Below are 22,665 nucleotides of genomic sequence, written 5' to 3' on the forward strand. Positions count from 1 at the left end.
GTTAAATAGTGGCCCAGCAGCTCCTGTCATAATCCACAGAACTGCATTCTTCTCAGGAAATATTTCAGAACCAGATGTCCTGGGAGGTGCAGTCACGGTTTCATTCTGTAGACTGGGGAGCACCCACAGGAGCTCCAGGGCCCTGATGGGGAATGGCACTGCCTGCTTTGCCTTCAGACAGGTGGAATGTGAAGAGGTCTTAACATGCAGACATGAAGGTGGATCACAGTTTTAAATAGATATTAGTAGAATTATTTAAAAGTCTTTTATTTACTTCTGTTATTAAATTCATTTCCCTCTCATCCATTGAACCATCCTATGGAATCAATGTCATTAATCAAATGGATTTTTGTGGAAGAGTAGCTAAATACTTAATCAAAATGTCATATGAAGTGCTAATATCAGTAAAAACTTCTTATCAACAGGATTTCCTTCTGACTTAATTGAAATACAGCCATGGGTGCACTAATTGCTTTCCCCAGGCATTACTCTCAGATGCTACTGGCAGCCAAGACACCAATTCTGCCAATTCTCGAACTCTTTTCTTTATGCCACCGACAACTGTCTAATGCTGGACCAAATCACATCTGTGATGATATATTCATGCTTTAAAGCTTCCTCTACAAATTTGTCTGTAAGACAAAAATAGGAGACGTAGCTGAGTTGTTTCCATTAATGCAAAAAGAAATGCAAAACGATGACCTTTGTATAAAGGTGCTGTACAACCTTTATAGCCATATTGGAAATTGCTTGTCGTTGTCTTCTACTTATTCTTTCCTACTTATTTTTAGCAAACATTAAGTCATGTGCTCCACTAAATTTTGCTCCAGATGTGGCAAAACAGTACAGAACAGAATGAGAAACTATTTAGCTAAATGAGTGCCTACTGCAGTACTGGTCTAAATATACATTCTATGATTCAAAGAAGAAAGCAAAACAGAGAGAATATTTTCACAAATAGACAAAGCAAAATGCAACAGATCAAACGAGGCTTCAAGTCAGCCTTTCATGCAGTACTTTCATAATGGCAATAGCTGTGGAAGCTGCTCAGCAACTCCACCTGTCTGAGATGACTCAAACAAGCAGGCGTTGCTGCTCACAGCGTGGTCTGCTTTTACTCTGTAGGTGTCACACAACAAGAACTGCACTGCTGGAAAGGAGGGATCCAGCAACATTTTAGCCAAAGTGCAAGAGTTTGGTAGAACTGCCTACAGATTGCAGAACTGCTGCCTCACGACCAGATAAAGGAAACCATAAGGACCTGAGATACGAAGGAAAGCGTCGTTTGTTCAAACAGTGTGGGAGAAGAAGGGATCCACCTTGTGCAGGAATGCCAATGCTTTGCAGTCCTTTTTATTCTTATTCTAACCAATGCTGCCTTCCAGAACACGAGGAAAATTCAATCTAAAGATCGAAAGCCACTCAAAATTTAAGGGGAATCACTTTTTTTTCTTTTCAGCGCTACACGCAATGGCAAAAGAATGTCCTGTTTCAGTGCAGTAAATCCCACAAGTTACACTACCAGTGTAAACTGAGAAAAACTATCAGAAGAGATGGAAACTGCATGAGAAAACAGTTACCAGAGCCTTTGCTAAAATGTTAATTCTTCAGTAAGTATACGCTACCAGATGTCAGCAATTCTGAGCATCTCCATGCTTTTAGAATACAGTAGATGAAGTACGTGCTCCATCAGCAAACATTGCAGTCCTATCCACCTGAAACCTCCTCTTAACACAGGAGCAGACAAGAAATTTTACACGTTAGGAAAACCACCTTTCTATAACATCATGAACCAGACAAACACTGAGCACATAAAACACAATTTGATTTTTGTTGCCAGCATGTACCACCAGCACACAGCTGGAACGCTGCCCAGCAAGCCGACAACTTCTGCATTAACCTTGTGTGATCACAGCTCAGGTTATCTATTTATAAAACATACCCCAGGTGTTGCCTACAGTGGGATATGACAGGAAGCTGCAGCTAACGGAGCTTCTCTCCTTGTGATGCAGCCCAGGTGCTCAGGCTAGTGCTCTCAATTAAGAACTCAGAGAGCCTGGCATCTGGAGTAGAAAGACAACAGACATGAATGTCACCATTTCCCAGGGGTCAAGGATTAACCATGGCTTGCACCTGCTCTGTTTACTGCTGAGCTGGTATTTCAGAAGAAAGATTATCACTAATACCCTTTCATTGGTTACATTTCACAGTTTATTCATCCTGAGCAATAAGGGCCCCTTTTTAATTTGACCCAAATATAATCTGCATCCCACCTCATATAAGCCTGTAGACACATTTATTTTAGCCAAAGACATGTCTCAAAAATGCTGAATCACTCAGTGTAGGTAACAGAAAATGTTATTTTTATCAAGCACATTAATACAACTCATCACATTCCTCCACACTGCAAATTCTCCTGCCTTGTATCAACATCTCCCACTGCTCTTTGTACATGAGCTGAAACATCAGTGGGCCAGGTCTGGTTTTTCCACTACCTTATATTTGATTACAGTTGTTGGAGTTCAAAATAGTTCCAGGATCTTTCCTCTTCACTGACAGTGTTAAACAATTAGCTGGTCCTACCACTGGCAATGAGTGTGTACGCGTCCTTGCTGCAGTGTGCTCAGCTCCGGCTGGCAAAAGCAAACCTTGCAGCAGCCTCTCACAGCTCTCCACGCTGACCTACATTCCCTGCCCATGCTGACCCACTGGGCAGCAAATACCCACAGTGAGAGTTCCTGGTCTCTTCCACCAGGAGCCTTACCCTGTAAAGGAAGACTGGTAGCAGGGAAAGGGGAGAAGGAAGGTCCCTACAACATCAAGATGGACACTAAAAGGCAGAGCTCATCTGTGCCCAGCAGTCACCTGCCATTGACTCCCATGAAGACCACAAGAGTGCCAGTGTAAGCTGGAGCCCAGCTAAATCTCCATAGGCACCAGTGAGTCTCTTACACAGATGGCTCAATTTGTGTCGACTGCAGTTCCTGCAGTTAGAGCTAACTTGGAGCACAGGAGCTCTGCCATGGCTTAGGTTAGTCTCCAAATAGTTCACAAGTAGGTATTGCTTCCTATATTTCTCTAGCTCCTTTTTCACTCTGCTGTGCCTGTCCTTGTCTGAAATACAGTGCTGTCTGCCACCAAGAAATTCAAGTACGTCTCCAGACGGCTCTGGGTATTTGCTTTCTTTAAGCAGAGCTGAGTACTGCCATATATAATCACAAGAATATCAGAGAAGGCATGCCTAGTGCTGCCCAGTGAAAACTTGATGCTAAGCCCACTGCCAAGGAGGCAAAGAACGAAATAACACGTAGAGATGAAGGCTACAATGTGGAGCACAGCAGGTGCACAGTAACATGGAATTGCTGACCCTGTGTTGGAAGAATCTTGCGCTTAATTATTTATAGATATACAAAGATCACTCACATGGAGAGAATATTCATCAAGTTCAGAGGACAGTAAGTTAGTTGTACACTGAAAAGGTGTGGACAACAGAAATAGAAGTTTTCTGAGTTTACTGCTACTGCATAACAACAATTAGCACATGCACTTGTGATAACTGCAAATTAAAATGTGCAGTTGATTGTGCATTTTGCAGATGCAATTTTCAGCCCAATATATCCTATGGCCCAAGAAATACCAGGATCGGCTAGCATTTGTAGCTGTGTTTATTTACACCACTCTGGAAATGGAAGGCTCTCACACTGGTGTAATCGCTTATCAACTCAGGCTCCTGCCCACTCTTTGTAAAGGCAGTGTATAAAATCCTGAAGAAACAACATCTATGTTAGTACCACAAATTCCACAACACCGTTAAGCTGCCAAGCAGAACACTTTGATTCTGCACTTTCCTTCATGACTGCAGACTTCATTAGCAGTTCTGGCCATCCACAGAACGAAGGCTGAGTCCCCAAGGGGCTGTCAGGTATTACAGAGATGACTAGAAAGGAAGAAATACACCCATCTGGGGCTTAATCTCCAGCATCTTGAAAATGGATCTACAGCAAGTAGAAATTAGGAATCTACCTCATGTGGTGGCTGTGCATAACAGCACGGAATGACCCTATTTATGTAAGCACATCATTCAAATTAGCCAAGGAAACCTGCATTCCCAAAACTATTACTATGGAAGACAGGAAAACAAGCTGTAACTTGCATACACTTCAGACTCCTTTCAGCCTTGCTCATCATTCATTATACAGTTTTGTAGATGCTGAAAAATGAGTTCATAACTGAGAAATTAAATAGGAAGCACACTAAGGGAGAAACAAGCATAGTATGGGAATGAGACAAGAACCTAAGGAAGAGCTCATCCTGAATTTGTGGGACTGGGTTTCTGTCAGAAAGATGACTGTGGCTGCATTAACGAGTCCTCTAGTTATTCCCAACACCGTGACTTTCAGCAGCCTTCAATACATAAAATGACAACTCTGCAGTATTAAAGCTTAATTTGTTGTGAGCAGAATTCTTCCTTGATTTTTCCCTCCTCTGACTCTGATGCAATTAATTCCCCTGACTGCTTGTAAAACCAGATAAGTGGAGTTAAAGCAGTTAATAAGAAATATGTATCGACCAGACTTTTTTCCTGCCTGAAACGTCCTGTGCGTATCTTCATGTAGAAACAATGACTCTTCTTGGAACTATGATCTACTTTATGTGACAACAAGCTGGAATTCTTAGCTTTACATACATATACATTAAAGGCCTTTGGAAGAAAACTGCTGCAAGATATAACTTAGGTAGCTTTCAGAAATGAGGACTGGATCTAGGTCAAAAATAACGCTTTAAATAAATATCACAGAAGCTGAGGAAATTGAGATCTAGATCGTGCAGCTTTGGTTCTGCAACCAAGACAAATTATTCTGCATTTTCATTGGCATACAATTCACATTGCAATACTGTTTTGAGCAAACAAACACGCAATCACAGGAATATCAGCGGGACAGCCCAGTTCTAAACTTGCTGTATCCACTTTTCTATTTAGAAATGACCTCTAATATGTTCTGACACCTACTAATTAAGACCTGTGAATGCCTTCTGCAGATATACCACTAGGCAAGTGCCAATTGTCTCTGTAATATAATGTATGAGAACTGCAGTAGTGAAACATAGGCAGAGAGTACTGTCAGCTCACAGGAAGGAGAGCCATGGTATTTGAGTTGATAACACTGCAGCTAAAGAAGGCTGTTCTTGCTACATGAGAAATGCAGAGATCCTGAGGAGAGCAGCTAAACTGTAAGACTGAAACTGCTGGGCTGCCGTTGCTGGCACTTAGCTTAGGAGAGGAGTCGAGCTATTTCTGATGTGATGGAACAGTTGAAGATGAGTCAGATACAAAATTATTGCTCTTTCTCCAATTTGTGGATTTTTTTTTTTGCTGCTCTCCCCCTTTCTAATTTAATTTTACATCTCTGAAAAATTAAGCACTGTATAATGGTTGAAAGGGGAAGCATTACTTGAACTGCACAGAAGACTCATCCTAACTCCAGAGAGAAGCTCCTACTCACTGCCACAGTTCCCCTTCAGGCTCCAGCTATAGCATTTGCTGCCCTCAACTATTGCCCAACTGCCAAATATTTACTTTGTGAAAATAGTTGCTCTTGGCCCTACCACGGCAATTCTTCATGGTGTAAACATCTGAAAAATGCTTTGCATCACTCAGCTCCTCTGGAGCCGCTCCCATGAGCAGCAGCTGGGTGTGCAGCCGGGGACCGCAGTGCAAAGCACCTCCACGTCATTTCCCAGCACTCGTCTGTGGTCTGCTTGGTGCTGAGCTCGCTGCCATGAGGCAATCTCAGGTGGGTTGGCAGTCAGGTAAGGGAGCACACGTCTCCCTGCCCATGCTGAAATTCTTCACCTCGGTGAATGCCTTCATGATGTGGCTATAATCATTTATCTGAAGAAGCAGAGGCATAACATGGAGAAGAGGTTAGCTCAAACAGTTCTCTGCATAGAAGTGCCCTACCTATTTGTGTTGGCTCTGGATGCCAGGAAGAAAACTGAAGGCATGACAAGCACAGGGGAATCGTTTGACAAGCAGCAAAAGCGGTGCTTCTGTGCCTGAACTTCACATTAATGCTTCCCTCCAATAATCCTGAGTGCAGTGGGGACCTACGGAGCAACAGAGTCAGGGTTATCAAATGACTGTAAGCAAACATCTTGGACTGAGGAAAGCATTCAGCTGCCCACTGATGTAAATTGTAAGGGATGCAAAAATATGGGAAAACACTAAATGCAATTCCTTTTTTAATTGAAGACTTTAATGTCCTGGACATAAAGCAGAAAATGAATGTCACCAGTGATGTTAAAGCTCCACCAAAAACACGAGTACGGTGAAAGATGAATTTCTTCAATAATGCATTAACTAACAGGAGCTGGTGTTGCATCAGAATGAGCAAGGAGCATCTTTGATTCAATTTGCTTAAGGCTGATGACAGATGGGAATGATATACAAAGGCAACAGCAGTAGGACAACAGAAATAACAGTACCCTAAAAGAAACAAAACCATTCCTTAATGGGAAAAACATCAAGGAATCCATATAATTGTTTCTCCAGAATACTGAGTGAGCTGGTCTATGCAAGTAATGCAGCAAGTTTTGTGTACATGTAAAGTAAAATTTACTTAGGGCTTGAGTACAGTAAATATGTTTGAATTCTATAAAGTATCATTGAAAATTCAGCATAATACTGTGTGTTAGAGCAAATGCTAAAAGGAAGCATGATTAATTGCAGTGAGGGAAACAGAATGTAAGGAAAAATATGTGGTTTAGCAACGTGGGGAATGTCAGACTAAAGCTGGAATATTTTGAACTAGTCAATCATCTGTTTAGAACTGAATAATGCAGCAAAGTCAGTCTATTTCATTTGGAACAGTTCATTTGAGACAGTGTTCCACATCACTGAAAGTAGAAGCGATAGGGATTCATACCAAAAGCAACGTGAACAAAGACAGAGGTTACAACGAAAAAGGAACTGTAAGAACGGAGCACATTTCCCGATGGATTTCCTCAGGACTGAGTCTCGGGAACCGTGCCATGGGAGCTCCGTCTCCGTTACCCAGGAACAACCAGGCCCAGCCTCAAAAAATGTGCACATGAAGCAGAGCTGGAGGTACTGCCCATAGCAAGGAGCGCCAGATCATGGCGTTGGAATTAGATGACCTTCTTGACTGTAGTGATAGAAATTCAATAATGTGAACTGCAAAGTCATGTTCTTGGGATTCACCAGCTGGAAAAATCAGAGAAGTAAAGAGATCAGAGTGTCATTTGAGTGAGAGAAACTGTCAGGGAACCAGAGCTGCCAACATGGCACAGCAGTGGAAAAAGACGACACGAAGATGGGTTAGGTGAGATTTTTAGCAGAGAAGGAATTATTGGTGCTTTTACACCAGGCAAGGTAAGATTTTGTGTGAAATATTTATACAGTTCCAGCCAACACTGAAAAAAGATGAACTGGAATCAGCGCAGATTGGCTGCTAGGACAAGTACAGAAATGGAGTATCAGTCTGAGGGGGAGAGAAAAAGAGCAGTTTGATCAGCAGGACAGCAGAAAAACAGTGCATATATCCTTTATGAGCAGATTTTGGGATCAACAGCAACGAAAAAGAGCCCTGTTAAAGGTTAACGTGAACATGAAATCAGCCTGCTGCAATCTGATCAGCAGTGTCGGTAGACTGAAAACTAGAGAAAAAGTTTCTAACTATTCAAGCAGTTCACATTTTGGCCTAATCTTTTACAGAGCACAAAGGCAAGGAGCCTACACAGTCAGACTGCAACAGAGGGCTTGGGAAAGTTGGATTACATATTAAATTCTTTTCAAATACCCTTTGCCCTCTAACCATTCTATTTAGCACTAGCTCTCCAGTCCACGATCTAAACTTGGTTGGTTCTTGTTTTATCAAGGCATGCTGTGTGATAAAGAACTCACACTGCGACGCGATGTAAGTTCAAGGACACAGATTCTGCCCCTTCCAAAAGTGATCCTCTGAATTTCTGAAGGATGCAGAAATCCTTTTCTCTAAAGCCATGGCCTCGCCACTCTACTTTCAGAAAGCCACAATAGTTACATAACAGGTTCTCAACAGGAAGCAAAGCAATTGTTTGTTCTGTTTGTTCCCATATCAAAACAGCTCTTATCCCACTGTAAATCGCCCAGCCACCCACAACCCTCACTGCATGCCTGCAGGTGCCTCAGACCTATCAGACACTGCAGGAATAGTGTCGGTAACAGCAGCCTGTTTATGTGGTTTGAGCACACCTGGCTGTGTCCTTCCCAAGCTCTCTGCTGCTGCTATCAGCTGTCATATGAGGCTTCACAGAGTCTGCCCAGGCTGCTACACTGATTTGCACTGCAGGGCAGGATTTAGTGGCCCTTCAATAAATCCTCGTATTCAGCTAACTCAGCAGTGTAAGAGAAGTAGCTTTCTTTTCATAAGATATGATTATAAGCGTTGATTTTTTTATATATATTTAAGGCTTTGCCTTATCAATACAGCTCGCATAAACACTGCAGAAGCCAACGGCGTCCCGCCGGGCCGCGCTGCAGCGGGAGCCCCACGGAGCGCTCAGCCACGCCGCCAGGTGGCGCTGCTCAGCCTCGTCCGGGCGGGGCGGCAGCCGGGCTCCGGCACACGGCGCTGTGCGGCCGCTGCGGCTGTGGCTCACCTGGGGGCAACGCCAGCTAAATCAAAACTGTGTGTGCATAAGAACCGCTTCTTTTTTCACGCACCCAGCTTTCATTACTGCATTACCCGCTCTATTCTTCCAGGACCAACCTTGAAGCAATACAATCCACTCTTTCATCCTGTTATTACGTTTTCTCTTAGGGCAAATCCTGCCTGCTCCACGATCACAGAAGACTCCAAAAATACTCTAATCTGCAAGGCCTGGCTGCCAAGTGGGTGTAGAATCCAATGAATTCACACACAGTGGCCACATCCTTCGCAAAGACCACTTCCCTGGTGGTTGCCTGTTTACATAACTAGGACGTGTAAGGAGTGCAAGGTGCATGCTTGGGATAATATAAAAATCCACTGCCATTGCTCCATATCACCTTCCAGGAGCATCACAGCAACAGCAGAGCCATTACAAAGCCTCCCCTGGCGCTGTGCCCACCGGCCCTGGTGGAACAGCTTTAAGCCATTGCTGAATGCTTCAGCTGCCCTGGAGGAAACAGTATTTATCCTTCCTTGTCAGTTTTAGTTAGACCAGTTAATCGCCAGCTTGATACCTCTGCTGCTCCAGCAATGATCAACCAACACAGCATTCCTCTGACCGCTTGAAGAGCAGAATACTCCACAGTTTGCTGCTGCAACAGCGTACATTAATTTACACCTCACTCTAAAGAGAGGTGACACACATGCTACAAAAAGCTTGAGGACTTCAGTTCCCACCCTGATGCTTTGGTCACTTGGGAACAAGTTCTGAGTCTTTAAGCAACTTTCAGAGATCACAGAAATGCGCATCCATACCCACAATCATTTGCCTGTTGGTCAGTTTCCCCTTGTTAATCAAACCAACCAATGCAATTAATTAATAAGTCCCAGCATTCTCACAAAGGCTTGCTGCGCATCCAACGGACAGCAGGATTTATCACAGCAGACAAAGATGTGTTTGCTCTTCCCTTGCTAGTTTCAGTTTTGGGAAAATGGAAACAGTTTAAATTGCAATAAGGTACCAAATCTTCACGTACCAAAGTGAGATAAATCAGCTGCAGAGTTATTTCTTTTTGTGCCTTATTTTAAAGGAGATGCTGAAAAAAAGTGCAGAATTCAGATTGAGCAACAGAAAAGAGCCTGCATGATCTTCAGCCACATTTTTACGACGGCTTAATCTATGACATCAGCTAGAAATGCCCAGTCCTGAAACTGATCTCGTTGATTGACATTTATTCCTGATCTGCTCCAAATCCCTGTGCAATGGTTACCTCCCAGAGAATGCTGATTCTGAACGAGAGAAAAAAAGGAACTGTGCTGTAGAACAGAACCTTTCTCTCTCACACACAAAATTGTTACGCTGTGCTTTCTAGAAGTAGCTGATGGGCAACTGCCAAGAATAGAAAGTCTCAGTTTTTCACTTTTAGGAATAAAAACAAATAGAGGAAACATTCTCCATCTGATTACTCCCTATCTGATGCTGGAGGGTCAGTTTAAAAACAAAAGTAATACGTTGACACGTGTCTTGAATGAAAGACATTTGAAGAATAAAATCTCTACTGTAAGCGTTTACATTTATGAACAATGTAATGACTGACTTAGCAGACTTGCAGCAGAAGTGCCACAGCAGGCCTGTTCTTTCAGAAGGGAGCACCTTGGCTCATCTCCTGCACAAGTGACTGAAGAGCATGACAAGCCAGGCCACTCCACGCAGCCATACGCTCGAGTACCAGCAGTAAGGAGCTGAGCATACTGGGTTTGTGACAAGGTGCTAGCAAATCCAACCCTGGATCATCAGATCCAACCCGGGCTGCAGTGTAGATTTACAAAGCACAGCACTGTGCTGTCACGCTGCAGAACAACCACTTTAAGTACAGCTTTAACCACAGCCTTGAGCACGGCTCCCCTCTGCTCACCGCTTCTGAGGTCACACGAGTACACAGGAGGTGGTGAAGATGGAGGGTTAGTGTACCCAGTGTCAGCATGTCACCTCTTAGCTCCCCTAAGCTGGGGATCTTGTGTCTGCGCTGAAGAATTTTGAAAAGAATGGAGGTATCAAAATGCAGGCAGATCTCCAACTACGTACAAATTAGACTCTGTTTCTTGCTGATACAAATTTTCACACGCTAGGGGGGAAAAGTGCTGGTTTCATGCATCACTTGGCACTGGATTGTGTCCAGTTGCTTTACTTATCATTATGCAACTCAACCCAGGGCAATTCAACACCCAAAGACAAAATTAGAAATATAAAAATATGTTTGCACTGTTTCTTTGCTCTCCATAACAATATTTGTTTCACTCCTCAACCCAAGATGAACTGTTCAGCACAAAATGAAGTATAGAAAAAACACCAGTCATTACTGTTCTATATTCATTATTTTGCCATTTATCATCATCTTGTGTGTCGGATGAGGAGGGACGCCTATCATCTTGATAAGAGGCAAAACTCATACACAGACCAAATCAACCCTAATTCAGGCAGAAGTTTAACTGACATCCAATAGAAACTCTGTCAATATAGTAAGGAACTAATTGAACCCAAATTCTGCTTTGACCAGAACAAAGAATTTACAAGAAAAATGAAAATAAAAGAACCGGACTGTAGTTGATGCACTTTTCATCTTCAGAATTGATTACAGATAATTAGCAAGTCCATAAACCTCCCTTTTTAAGTCATGAAAGAGATCAGCCATGTTTTACTCTCAAGGATTCTTAACATACAGGAACAATGCTGTCGCTGAATTACTCTGATTAAGACCGATTCCTAGACTCACCTGTATTGTAACAGAACAGCTCACAGCACAAGAATCTACTCAACATCCATTGAGGCCATATCACAACTTGCTTCGACCTCTCTGGGACAAGGCCTGCCACTTCAATGCACTTCAGTGTGGCAAATTTCTCGTGGAAGCGATGACACCAGGCACACAATAAATAACTGTCTGGGGCTACAGGCAGGCTCAGTGTCCAAGTCAGAATTAGAACTCATCATCAGAACCCCGTCGTGAGACGTGTGCACGTCTCTCTGAGAAGTGAGAATGATTTAAGTATAGAGAAGCTCCTCAGCAGTAGGGCTATAGAAACTGCTGTAGAAGAATCCAGCCCTGTGCCTGCTGCTCTCCCTAACAGACAGATCCTTACTGCTAACGGAGCTCAGTGAGCTGCCCCAGCACCAACCTGCTGCATTCCTGGGGATCCCACAATTGATGCTGTGTGTCTGTTTCCTCCTTACGCTGAAAATTATCATCTTTCTTTGGCCTTATGATGAAATGTTTGTGTTTGGAATGAAAAGAGAAATCAAGATTACAGCCAATACTCTAAAGAACGTGCTTGATGATAACTGTGTTAACAGAAATGTCCATTTGTCTTGTCATAGTTCACAAAGGTTCCAGTAGTAATGATAACGCAACGGTTTTAAGTGTGCTGCACTACAGGATGAAATATGTATAGAGCATGGTGAAAACAAGGACACTACTTAATTTTAAATTAAAATAGTGGAGAAATAAAGAAATGCCCAGTTCATACTAACGATCCTCAGCTTCTACAGCTATCAGAACCAGCCATTAGGCAGCTTCCTGATGCTAATTATACCACAGTTCTAAAGGGAAACATTTGTTTTGGGGCCTGCAGTCCAGATTCTGTTGGCAATGAAGTCAGCAGGAAGTCTGTGTATGGTAGGCATTTATAAATACCACATTTGTCCCCATAACTGATTACTCTCCTCGGAAGATGGAATCTTACTCCCTTTAAAAAGCAAAGGGATTTCCTTGCCTTAGACTGAGGAACGCCATGTAGGCTCTGTCTTGTATTTATTCCCAGAAGGGGAAGTTACTGCCCTGCAACCCCTTTTGTTTCCTGGCCAATACAGAAATGACAGCAGCATCCTCTATGAGATGAGAGCTACGTTCAGCTCTCACCAGGCACAAAGGGCTGCACAAAGGGCTGCAGGGGGAACCTAGGGTGAGGTGCAGGGAGAACTGAAGTACATTTATTTGCCCACAAGAATTATTTCAGTAAAAGGGACTCATTAATGCAGGCTACATTTTGGTTACTGTCAGTTCTATAAAGTACAACACTCAGAATGTCCCTTAGAAAGCCATAAGCACAAAAGATGACAAAGGAAGGTCTGACACAGCACCACAAACCCAGAGAAAGGTTTGCCCTTTCTGCACAGGGCAAAATCCTTCCCAGGTCTTACCAACTTTAAAAGAGAAGTTTTCTTGTTTCCTGCAACTTCACAGCTGCAGTTTGCCATCAAATTCAGCACTGAGCAACCACTGCCTGCAGAAATGTCAGATGATGCAAAGTACCTCAGAAAAATCTGGAAAGTGCTCTGCGTTCCTCAGAACAGAAATAGCTGCTACCACAAGGGGGAAATTCCTGTCACGTACAACCCAAAGAAATGGATGTTAGAGTATTAATTGCACATTCTTAGAGGCAGACTAAATACAGGCGTTGCATTACATTTGCTGGGGGAGTGGGCCTGGTTTTTGGGTTGGCAGAGTCTCCTTGCCTGGGATTTTCAGAGTACCACCATTTTCACTGTGGTGTTTCCAGACTGATTTCCAGATCAGCATCCAACACACAGCTCTTCTGAAAACTGAACTCCAGCAGTCTCTGTATACAAAGACAAAAGCAGCCACTTTGCCTATGCTACCCGTGCAGCGCTTGTGCACAAATGTGCTACAGTTGCCATCAGAAAATGTTGCCTCTCCTCAGCTTGTCACATTTTTACACGTTTGAGTAGAAGGGAAATACGTTTTTGCCTGTGCTTCAGAGAAAACAGACCAGATCTGCTGAAACAATGAAAAACCAGCTGTGTTTAAAGAAAGCATTTCAGTTCATTTAGTTCCAAACCTTCCTGACCAGCACAAAGGACAAAAACTGAAAGCAGCCTGCAGGGAGCAATCAGCAGGAGAAGTCAGAGAGGACTCTGCTATCAGGTAAACAAGAGTTGTAGCCACGGCGTCTGCATGGTTCCCCTAAGAATGGTGCTAAAACCATGGTGGGGATTTGGGGTCAGATGAGATCCAGGATATCTGATCCTGCAGATCCCAACTGGAATTTCCTTGGTAGCTGGAACAGTAGAGGACAAGCTGTATTATCAAATTCATCAGACAACTAAAAATGGTGCAAAATTAAGTGGTGGAGTTAAATATGCTGGTTTGCTTTTAGTAGGGTGGAATGCAGGGAAACAAACACTGTTTTGAAAAGCATTGTTTGAGCCAAACTAATTTCATTCTAATTGGAGTTAACAATAATTTTCCTATGTTCCTATTTTTACCCTAGCACCCTTCAAAACAGTCAGGAAAGAGATATATGCATCTGCAAATCTCACATTTGCCACTGCAATTGTGGCAATGTTTCTCATCTCCAATTCTATGCTTTTTTAATCTCTTCCATCTGCTCCACATGTGTTCAGCATTCCCTGAACACCACCAGTTCAGTAACTCCATCAGCTCAGTTCATACATCAAGCCCATGTTCCACAAGGCAGCCGGGCTGCGCACTCCTACTCGTACCGCCTGTAGCAGGCTGCAAAGCTGCCGCAGGGCTGCCTGCACTGTGAAGTACCCAGCACACAGGGAAACAAACCACTGCTCTATTCTGATAGGTCTCACTACTTTATATAAACAAGAAAAAAAACAAACTCCCTTCAGTTATACGTAACAAGACAGCATCTCAGAAGAGAGCGGGGGCCATTTGTCCTTCTGGAGGCCCCTGCACAGCTGAGCCAGGCCACGCTGCGATGGTGCTGCCCACAGCCAGCTGCCCAGCCTTATGGCCACAGCTGAGAGCCCGAGGGAATGCCACAGCCGCGGCCTCACCCCGCAGGCAGGGGATGCTCCAGGCTGCATTCTTCAGGAGGTTGGTGAATGTTTTCCCCAACGGAACAGCATAAAATCAGACGTGGAAGGGGAGCAGAAACATTTTGTCTTCTAAAGATGGGGATTTTATTTTCCATGCTCTGATTGCTTTCGCTTCTCTAATAGTTGTCTTGACATTTTTGCACTTGATGCTGTTCACACAGTTTTCCTCGGAAAACTCCAGGGGCTTGCTGAAGAACCGGCAGTAGGATGCAAGGCACAACAGAAGGATGCTCAATTATCAGCCCATGAGTTCTAGTTTTAAGACTGTGTGCAATCTGATTCCACTCACCCCCAAAAAATCCTCCTTTCAGAAGGCATCCTGCTGGCTGTGCCAGCAGCAGGTGAGTCCCCGTGTTTTTGCCTCTTTTGCAGCACTTAACTACATGCCAGCTGCACTCCTGAGGTCTAAACAGGAGGGTCTGCTGCAGATAGACCTGACTACAGACAATGTTCAGGCTCGGCTGGTCAGCCCTACACAGAAGTTACTCCCCCACAATCCATCAGTCACTGTTCATCAGGAAGCTCTTTGGACCTTCTCTGCTCAAAGAGCAGGTTGAAAAAGCTCAAGATCCTGCTTCCATAAAGGCACTGATGTAATTGCTTACAGGTGTTTCAATTTAACCAACTCCAGTAAGGCTTAGAAAAACTTCCAAGTATTATTCAGTGGATGCTCCTCTGCCTGTTTTGCAATGACTACATACTTAATAGAAAAACATGCTTGGTTACCCAAACATTCATGAACTTTAACTCATGTTTAATTTTGTCTTTTTCTCCAAAGCATGATGTGAATTCTTCTACCAGTTCTAATCATGCATACACTTCAATTCCTATGCCAAAAAATTCCATCATTTATAACAAGAAGCATTCATAATTTAAACAACTGTCTTCACTGTTGATGACACCATCAATTATAAAGTTACGTGCTGATTAGCACACATTTTTCAACATGGTTGTTAAGTAAAGCTTTATACAGCTGTATCTCTCAGAAAGAAGCAGGGATTTGGTATTCTGGAATCACCTTACCATGGCATTCTGAGATAACAGCTTCACAACACTGCTCAGGAAAGGCTTCATGTTGCACGCAAGAATCAAATTTCAGAAACATTACATTTTGCACAGAAGTAATTGACATTAAAGCACAAAGTTTAAGTGCCAAATTCTGCCCAGAGCTACAGTTTCAACAGCCCAGCTCACCTTAGTATATTTGCACAGGATATACATACACTATGCATGCAAAAATTTAGCCTTACTTCTCAAATTCAGCAAAGTACGTGAGCATATATTTCACTTAACACCTGCTTTGATCCACCTCAGAAAAGGACAGGCAGATATGGAGGACTTGAGAGTCAGCAAAACTCCTCCTGCGCTCACCTTCCCGAGTTTGACATCTGGAGATTGCTGAATAGTACATCCAAATGAAGACGTTAGAAGGGAATTAGCCAAATCCTTTCAAAATTGTAAGATTAACAAAAGAATCCAGAGGTTTTTTTCACTTGTTTGTTGTCTCTGTATTCCAATGTCGCTGTGTGAGCTGTGTTGGAGAGCAGCAGCCGTCAGGCAGCAGGAGCTCACCTCAGCTGCTGCCCATCTCCAGGCCATTCTCTGCTGTGAGAGCTGATCAGGGACTGCCACACCTCAAATCCTGGGCAGGATATGGGCCTCTGCCCCCAGAGCTTCACTTGACCCCTCACTCCTTAATTTTACAGTTTAGGTCAATTCCTGGTATGTTTTTGGAGAAGTGCAATCAGTGCAATAATCCAGCTCAGCCAGAGGCCATTAAGTTCTAAGACAGTCATGGGTATTTATTACTAGGATGCAATAAATACATTCCTTCATTCAGAGCACAGATTTGAAATGATTAAGTTTATACCTATTGGCTGCAGAGATTTGCTAATGGGATCCATAGTGACCATAACGTTGTTTGTCCCAAAACAAATAACAAGAACCAACCATTTCTGCCTCTGTTGTTCTACAGCACACAGCAAAGCTCAAAACCACCGCAAAATCTGGACACTGGTATTATCCAGGAGCTACAGCACAAATGCAGCCCTGTCTGGGAAGAACAATGCCCTCTTCTGTCTTCGCATCCCACTGATCCTCTAAATATTTGAACACTGGGATCACTTTATTGATGCACCATTTGATTAAACCACACTTAGCCGTCAGACATCAATGAATTATTGTTTGTAAAGACCTAATGCTTTCCTACCTGATGCCATTATGTCTCTAGTACCAACTATCATATTAATTGAGCTTACTTTTCTATAGCTCTCATTCTAATTATTCTTGGTGCTTTGCTGTTTGTTGGCAATGTCTAACGAGGGATAAAGGAATGCTTCCGAGTTCCTGGGTCTGGGTGTGTGCCCTGGAGGCCTGAACTCCACATTGGGACAATTCCCAGCGGCACAGCAGCCCCTCAGCTGCCATCTGTCACACAGCAACAACCTGTCACGGAATGTTGGTGGGCAGGTTCAGCCTCTGATGTTGTGGGCTGAATCACAAAATAGGAGGCATTACTTTCGGAGCAGCCCCAGTTGCCCAGTATGCGCGTGAATAACGGCCCAGCCCTTAGCTCATGCTACTTGAACTACATAACTGCCAGGGTTGTCGAGTTTGTATTGGGATACACAGTATCACAGTTTGTAAGTAACAGACAAGAAAGTAGGGATGGACTGCTCAGAACATGCAGACAGCTCAGACATAGGCAATATCTGATAACCTGCTGCCTATTTACAGTGCCTATCAATCATTATGGACACACAGTGCAAAACACAGACCAGCAGCAATCCCTGCCACAGGGGCCTCTTCAGGGCCCATCACGTCCGAGAGCTGAAGACCATCACACAAGAGCAGAGTGCAGCAGAACAGATACCAAACAGAGCAACTGCTTCCATACATGCCTTTGCTTCCAACATAGCCAGAGCAGATTGCTTTGACAGAACAGATTTTATTTTCTCCTCAAAACCCACAATTATTCTACGTGTGGATTGCTTCAGAATTAAAGCAGAACAGTATTTATCTTACACACTTTCTGGTGCTTGCCGCATATAATTTTTAAGCTACTATTGAGCTATTTTGAGCTATTTTGTCCATTTAGGAATGATTCCATCAGATGCAATAGAGTCAGGAGTCTGTTATCTCAGGAGCCATTCTATGTGAATTTCCTTCTTCAGAAAAACCTTTCTCTTTCTGCATCCCTATTTGGTCATTTTTAGAAAGAAATTTAAATGGAAATGTATTTTTTGTAGTTACTAAACTCTGCAAAAATAACACAAATGCATTATTTGGTATGTTTCCCAGGTACAGCCTCCACGCCCCCACAGCAGACGAGCTGGGGTCGTTCTGAGGTGTCCACAGATGTTCATTGAAGCAACATGCCACTCCAGCAGTAACGCGCCTAGAATGACAGGAGCGTGATGCACTAATGCAATTACACTAAATTACATTCATTGCTTTCATCTCACATGTTCCCAAAGCAAATGACAAGCTGAACGCATAGTGGCCTCTCACTATCCACACGTCATTCTTTGCATAGAACAGGTTAAATACATGATATGAGGTGACTGCTTTTCCTCGACTGCTAACCCTGGATATCCATATCATCGGCTTCCAGGGAAAACCATCACAAGCATATATAAAGGCAGCAAATCAGATTTATTTAAATTAAAATGGACATTCACAACTGCTTACTATATTCTATTATTCTGTTGTACACATTATTTCCTTCAGCACTCAAAGAATAATAAGAGAAGCAATACAGAACAATCATGGATGACCTACAGCTCCTCAACATGGAGATGTAACTTCAGGTGTTGGAGGGGTTGAGGGTAAAAATGGAAAAAATAAAACAAGAGAAGAGCATTCCATTACAGAATCCAGTAGAAGCCAACGAGACTTGAGTGAATTGAAATACTTGAGTCACAGGGTTTAAAACTGCTTTTAGTGGAAACCTGATAATCTGAAAGGGATATTTTTCCTTACGTTTTAATAGTTCCCCAGATCCTTTTCCTGCCAAGTTGGATGGCAGCTGGAAAATCACTAACAGTATTTAACTTCAGAAAGTAGAAATGACCAGACAGATGTTTTTGCAATGTCTAACATAGAGCTTGCAAGCAAAATGTTTGTTGGAGGCCGGTTGTAAATAGAGTTACATGATCCTGGTGCGTTTCAGCCAGTGCACATGTTCTGGCTCTGTAGTGCCTCCAATCTCACTGCTAAAGGGGCTCAAAAATTCACCTAGTCTGAGTGCAGCTAAGCAGACCAGAGCCATAAATCACATAATGTTCAAATTTCATCCTTGAAATTTAGAGAACAAAAGGAATCATGTTCTCACAGCCTCTTAGAAAACAAAGCACACTTTTAAAGATTGCATCCTTATGTGATGCACATACAGAAGTTCAAACTAATGGCAAGAGTCCACAGGCATTAAGGGAAATAACAGCAATCAATGCTATTTTTAAAGGGAAGAGTGGGGGCGAGGGGTTAACATATGTGGAATTAGCTCTAGGCAAAATGAGAAGCCATTGCATCTAAAATCAAATGCATTCTCTGAAACAGACACCAGAGCCCAAATTCCCCTGTAGACTCCTGCAGTCCAAGAGTTTCAGCAGAACTTGGCCTTCCTCTTAACTTAGCTTCATTAGGTCATATCATGCCATCAATTTTTATGTTGGACGCCCTCCTTACTGCACATCAGTTGTTGGCACTATGTGGGCAATTTTCCGATTTGGAGGGGGAGAAAAGGGTGGCGTGTGCACAAGGGTGAGGAATTTTCTTCCCATGTAGAATAAGTCATTTCTTAGAACAGTTTGAGGGGCAGCGATATTTGTATCCCTTCTGCCAGATGTCACCAGGGGCAACAAGAGCCGGGATTAAATATCTATCAAATTCTTCCTGAAATTTGTCAGCGCCAGGTGGTCAATAACCCATTCAGAAAACTGACCGCCCCCCACAGCCACCCTCAGCCAAAGGTTCCTCCTCTCGTAAGAACGATCTCTGCAGCTGAAACGTTTTGATAGAGGACAAAAACAGATTCTTCTAAAAAACCTTGTTGCAATAATTTCCGCTGTTTACATGCAGTAGGTGAACCAATGCCCCCTCTGCACACGCTTGTGCCATCGTCTTGTGTCAGTCTGCCACCAGCTGCTGTCTGTGCTGGACGGCCTGAGGTCTCACAGAAACCCCCTGTGCCTCAGTCAGCGAATGTTGGTGGCTGTCCTCAGAGCTGGGTTAGGCTTGCCTTTCATCTTACAGGGAAAAGCTTCTGCAAAAAAAAGATGCTTTGATAGTCTCTCTGACGTTACGACAGGCTGTGCTGTCACACCTTGCTGTGCCACCGCCTCCAGCTGTGACACCTTGCTCTGCCATCCCTCACCCTGGCTGCAGTGCCACCTCGTGCTGCCATCCACACGGCTTGTTGTCCTTCACTCTTCTGCCTGAACCCCCAGATGAGACGTGAGCCTGACTCCTCACCCAGTTACTCTATGCAGTCCATGAAACAAGACTGACATGACCAACTCACTTCTGTGCGAGCACAAAGGAACACTTGGAAACAGCATTAAGGAGAAAAAAAAAAGGAAAAACCACAGCAAAAAAGACACCTAAATCAGTTACCTAAGGGAGATCAGAAGGTAGGTTACAAAACTGCAGACACTGCTCACATTTTGCTCCCTGCTACTATCAGCATTTCTCCCTATTCTAAAAGAGAAGCTCTGTCACGCAGAGCTCAGCAGCTTTTGTCTCAGAGACAGCTGGGTAGATCACAGCCCCTTTGCTTCATACAGACACGACCAAACAGGATGTCAGAACCTCTCAGGATTCTAAGATTTTCCCTGGAAACATACCAGACAAAGTACCTCCCCCAGCCAACTGTTCCCATGGATTGACATAATATTATTTTACCTCCTGTAGCAACAAATTCACTGCAGGGCTTTTTTTTTTTTCAAGACAACAACAAACCAGGCATTCTGAAGACAATACAACTATTAGTTTATCCTTATGTGGTTTGCTACACGACAATATTTGAACTGGACATTTAAAATTTTTTTTTGTTCAGCACACCAGCGATTAAACTTTATCACATGTCATGTCTGCAGATAAGATAACAAGTCATCACATCCAAACGTTCATTAAAGGCATCTCTCCCGAAGCTAGCCCTGCTTCATTTCATCCGACTCCTCAGACCAAGTGTATCAGACAGTTTTTTTTTGCCTTCAGTCCTACATCATATGGAGAAGTTGGTATTTTCTGCTTAAATCAGAAGAAATTTAATACGACTCCATCCTTTTCGCGTATCTGGCCACTTATCTTGTTTCGTTTGCAAATATCATATGTATTCTCTTGAGATAAAAATAGTGCAAGATGATTAGTTAGGCAAGTTCATTTGACACCATTCCCCCTTCGTGACGCTGAAATCTAAAATCTGTATATGGTATACAACTTAAAGTATATATATGCAAGCTCAGCTCTGGTGGAGACACACAGCGAGTGCTCTCCTCCCAGCCAGACTGCTTCCTTATCCAGCCAAGAAGACCACAAAGGTAAGCTGCTTAGATCCTCTGCTTTCAAAAAATTAAACAAAAACGCTCCCAAAATGGAAAGCATCAATTTAACTAAAATATATATTCTAATATCAGCTTCCAGTATGCCATACCTTCACAGAATTTCATAGAACAGAATCACCATTCAGATCACAGGATGGGGAAAGACAGAATGGTGCCCTTCACAGAAATTAAGACCATGCTGCAGTTTTCAGATTTTTTTCTTTAAACTTTTCCCCACGTTCTTAATGCCGTCAGTGCAGAGAGGTGAATGGCAGAGCTCCAGATCACCTTGCCCAGTGCTCAGAGAGAAAAACATTCTGCACAGGAAGCCGCTGGGCCAAAACAACTGCTAGCAAAACAGAAGTAACTGAGCTGTCTTAGCCTGAGAAACACTCATTGCCACCAGCATGGATTTGTCCCACTGCCTCCTTACATCTTGTGAGATATTCAGAGACTGACAACGGCTCTGCCGACAACAAACAGGGGGAGGCACCACTTCATATTTTGGAGAAAGCTTCTACTGCTCTGTAGATCCCAAATCAAAGTCCCTCATAAATGGTTACCAGCATTTGGTCTCCTTCTGACTGGCACTACTTTCCATCCTCACAGCACATTGCTGAAGACGGTTTGGGATTCGTGTCAAGGGATTTCTAATGGTTTTCAAGAATAACTTTTCTATGTCTCAATTCCTCTTCTTTAATTAACATCAAGTTACCTCACAGTAATGCTGCAAGTCTTAAATTGCAACCAGTCTGCGCTGGTGTGTGCTGTGAGAGTGGAAGTGCATCAATGCTGCATTTACACTGCGAGGACTGACCAGCAATCTGGGCCTTGTAGCATTCACCTAAGCAATATATACTGCTTTGGCAAACGAACCAGTGCAGCTGTTGGTGGCTGACAGAAACAAAGAGTATCTCTTGTAAAATGCTGCTGTATCAGAAGAAAATGCCTCCGTGTTTTTATTAGGAATGAGTATTAAGCCTCAAAAGCTCTGCTCAAATCACATCAGCACTCTGACCTGCTGAAACTGGGATACAAGCCTGGCTTATTACCCATCGCCACCAACTCAAAACAAAACAAATCAAATAGCAAAATCATGGCAAAATTTGGAACCTTCTTTAAAAAAACCACCGTGAAAAGTGGTCTGTTAATGATGCAGTGCCCCAGCAGACCACATTTACAGCACTGTTACATTTATTGGGTACAGCAAAGCAGAAGTAGAAATAACTCTTCAGGTTTAGATTTCCTTGTAACAAGTGAAATGATTCTTATTTATTCTACACCATTACTTCCATTCCTGTTAAGATCACTACATTTATTGATAATAATACCAGGGTTTTTTTTTTTACTCTAATTAAATTTATTCCAGATATAGCTCTAGGAGACATACTTGGCCCCATCTTTTTATGCGTGCAGTAAATATATGCTGATTTTAATTGACTAGTAACCTACCTCTGGGAAAACCCACACCAAATTCACGAGGTTTTGTGGTTCCATACACCTTTGATTTGCTCCCCCAGCACAACGCAGCCATCAGATCTTCCTGAAGCCCCACATTCCCTCACGCAGAATTCCTCCCTCATTACCCAGCTTTAAGTGGAAG

At 43.1% G+C, this 22,665-nt stretch overlaps 1 protein-coding gene across 1 annotated transcript in view; it reads right to left on the bottom strand.

Annotated features, from left to right (window-relative positions):
* The window catches only part of LMTK2 (lemur tyrosine kinase 2), a 60,903-nt gene extending 38,292 nt beyond the window's left edge, over positions 1 to 22,611 (bottom strand). Inside the window, exon 1 of the mRNA XM_048961882.1 lies at positions 22,515 to 22,611. Coding sequence (XP_048817839.1) covers positions 22,515 to 22,596 — 82 coding nt within the window. The 5' untranslated portion in view covers positions 22,597 to 22,611. The remainder of the gene's footprint in view (positions 1 to 22,514) is intronic.
* Between the last annotated feature and the right edge of the window lie 54 nt (positions 22,612 to 22,665).

The sequence above is a fragment of the Lagopus muta genome, chromosome 15 (genome assembly GCF_023343835.1).
Source record: "Lagopus muta isolate bLagMut1 chromosome 15, bLagMut1 primary, whole genome shotgun sequence".
Taxonomy (NCBI): domain Eukaryota; kingdom Metazoa; phylum Chordata; class Aves; order Galliformes; family Phasianidae; genus Lagopus; species Lagopus muta.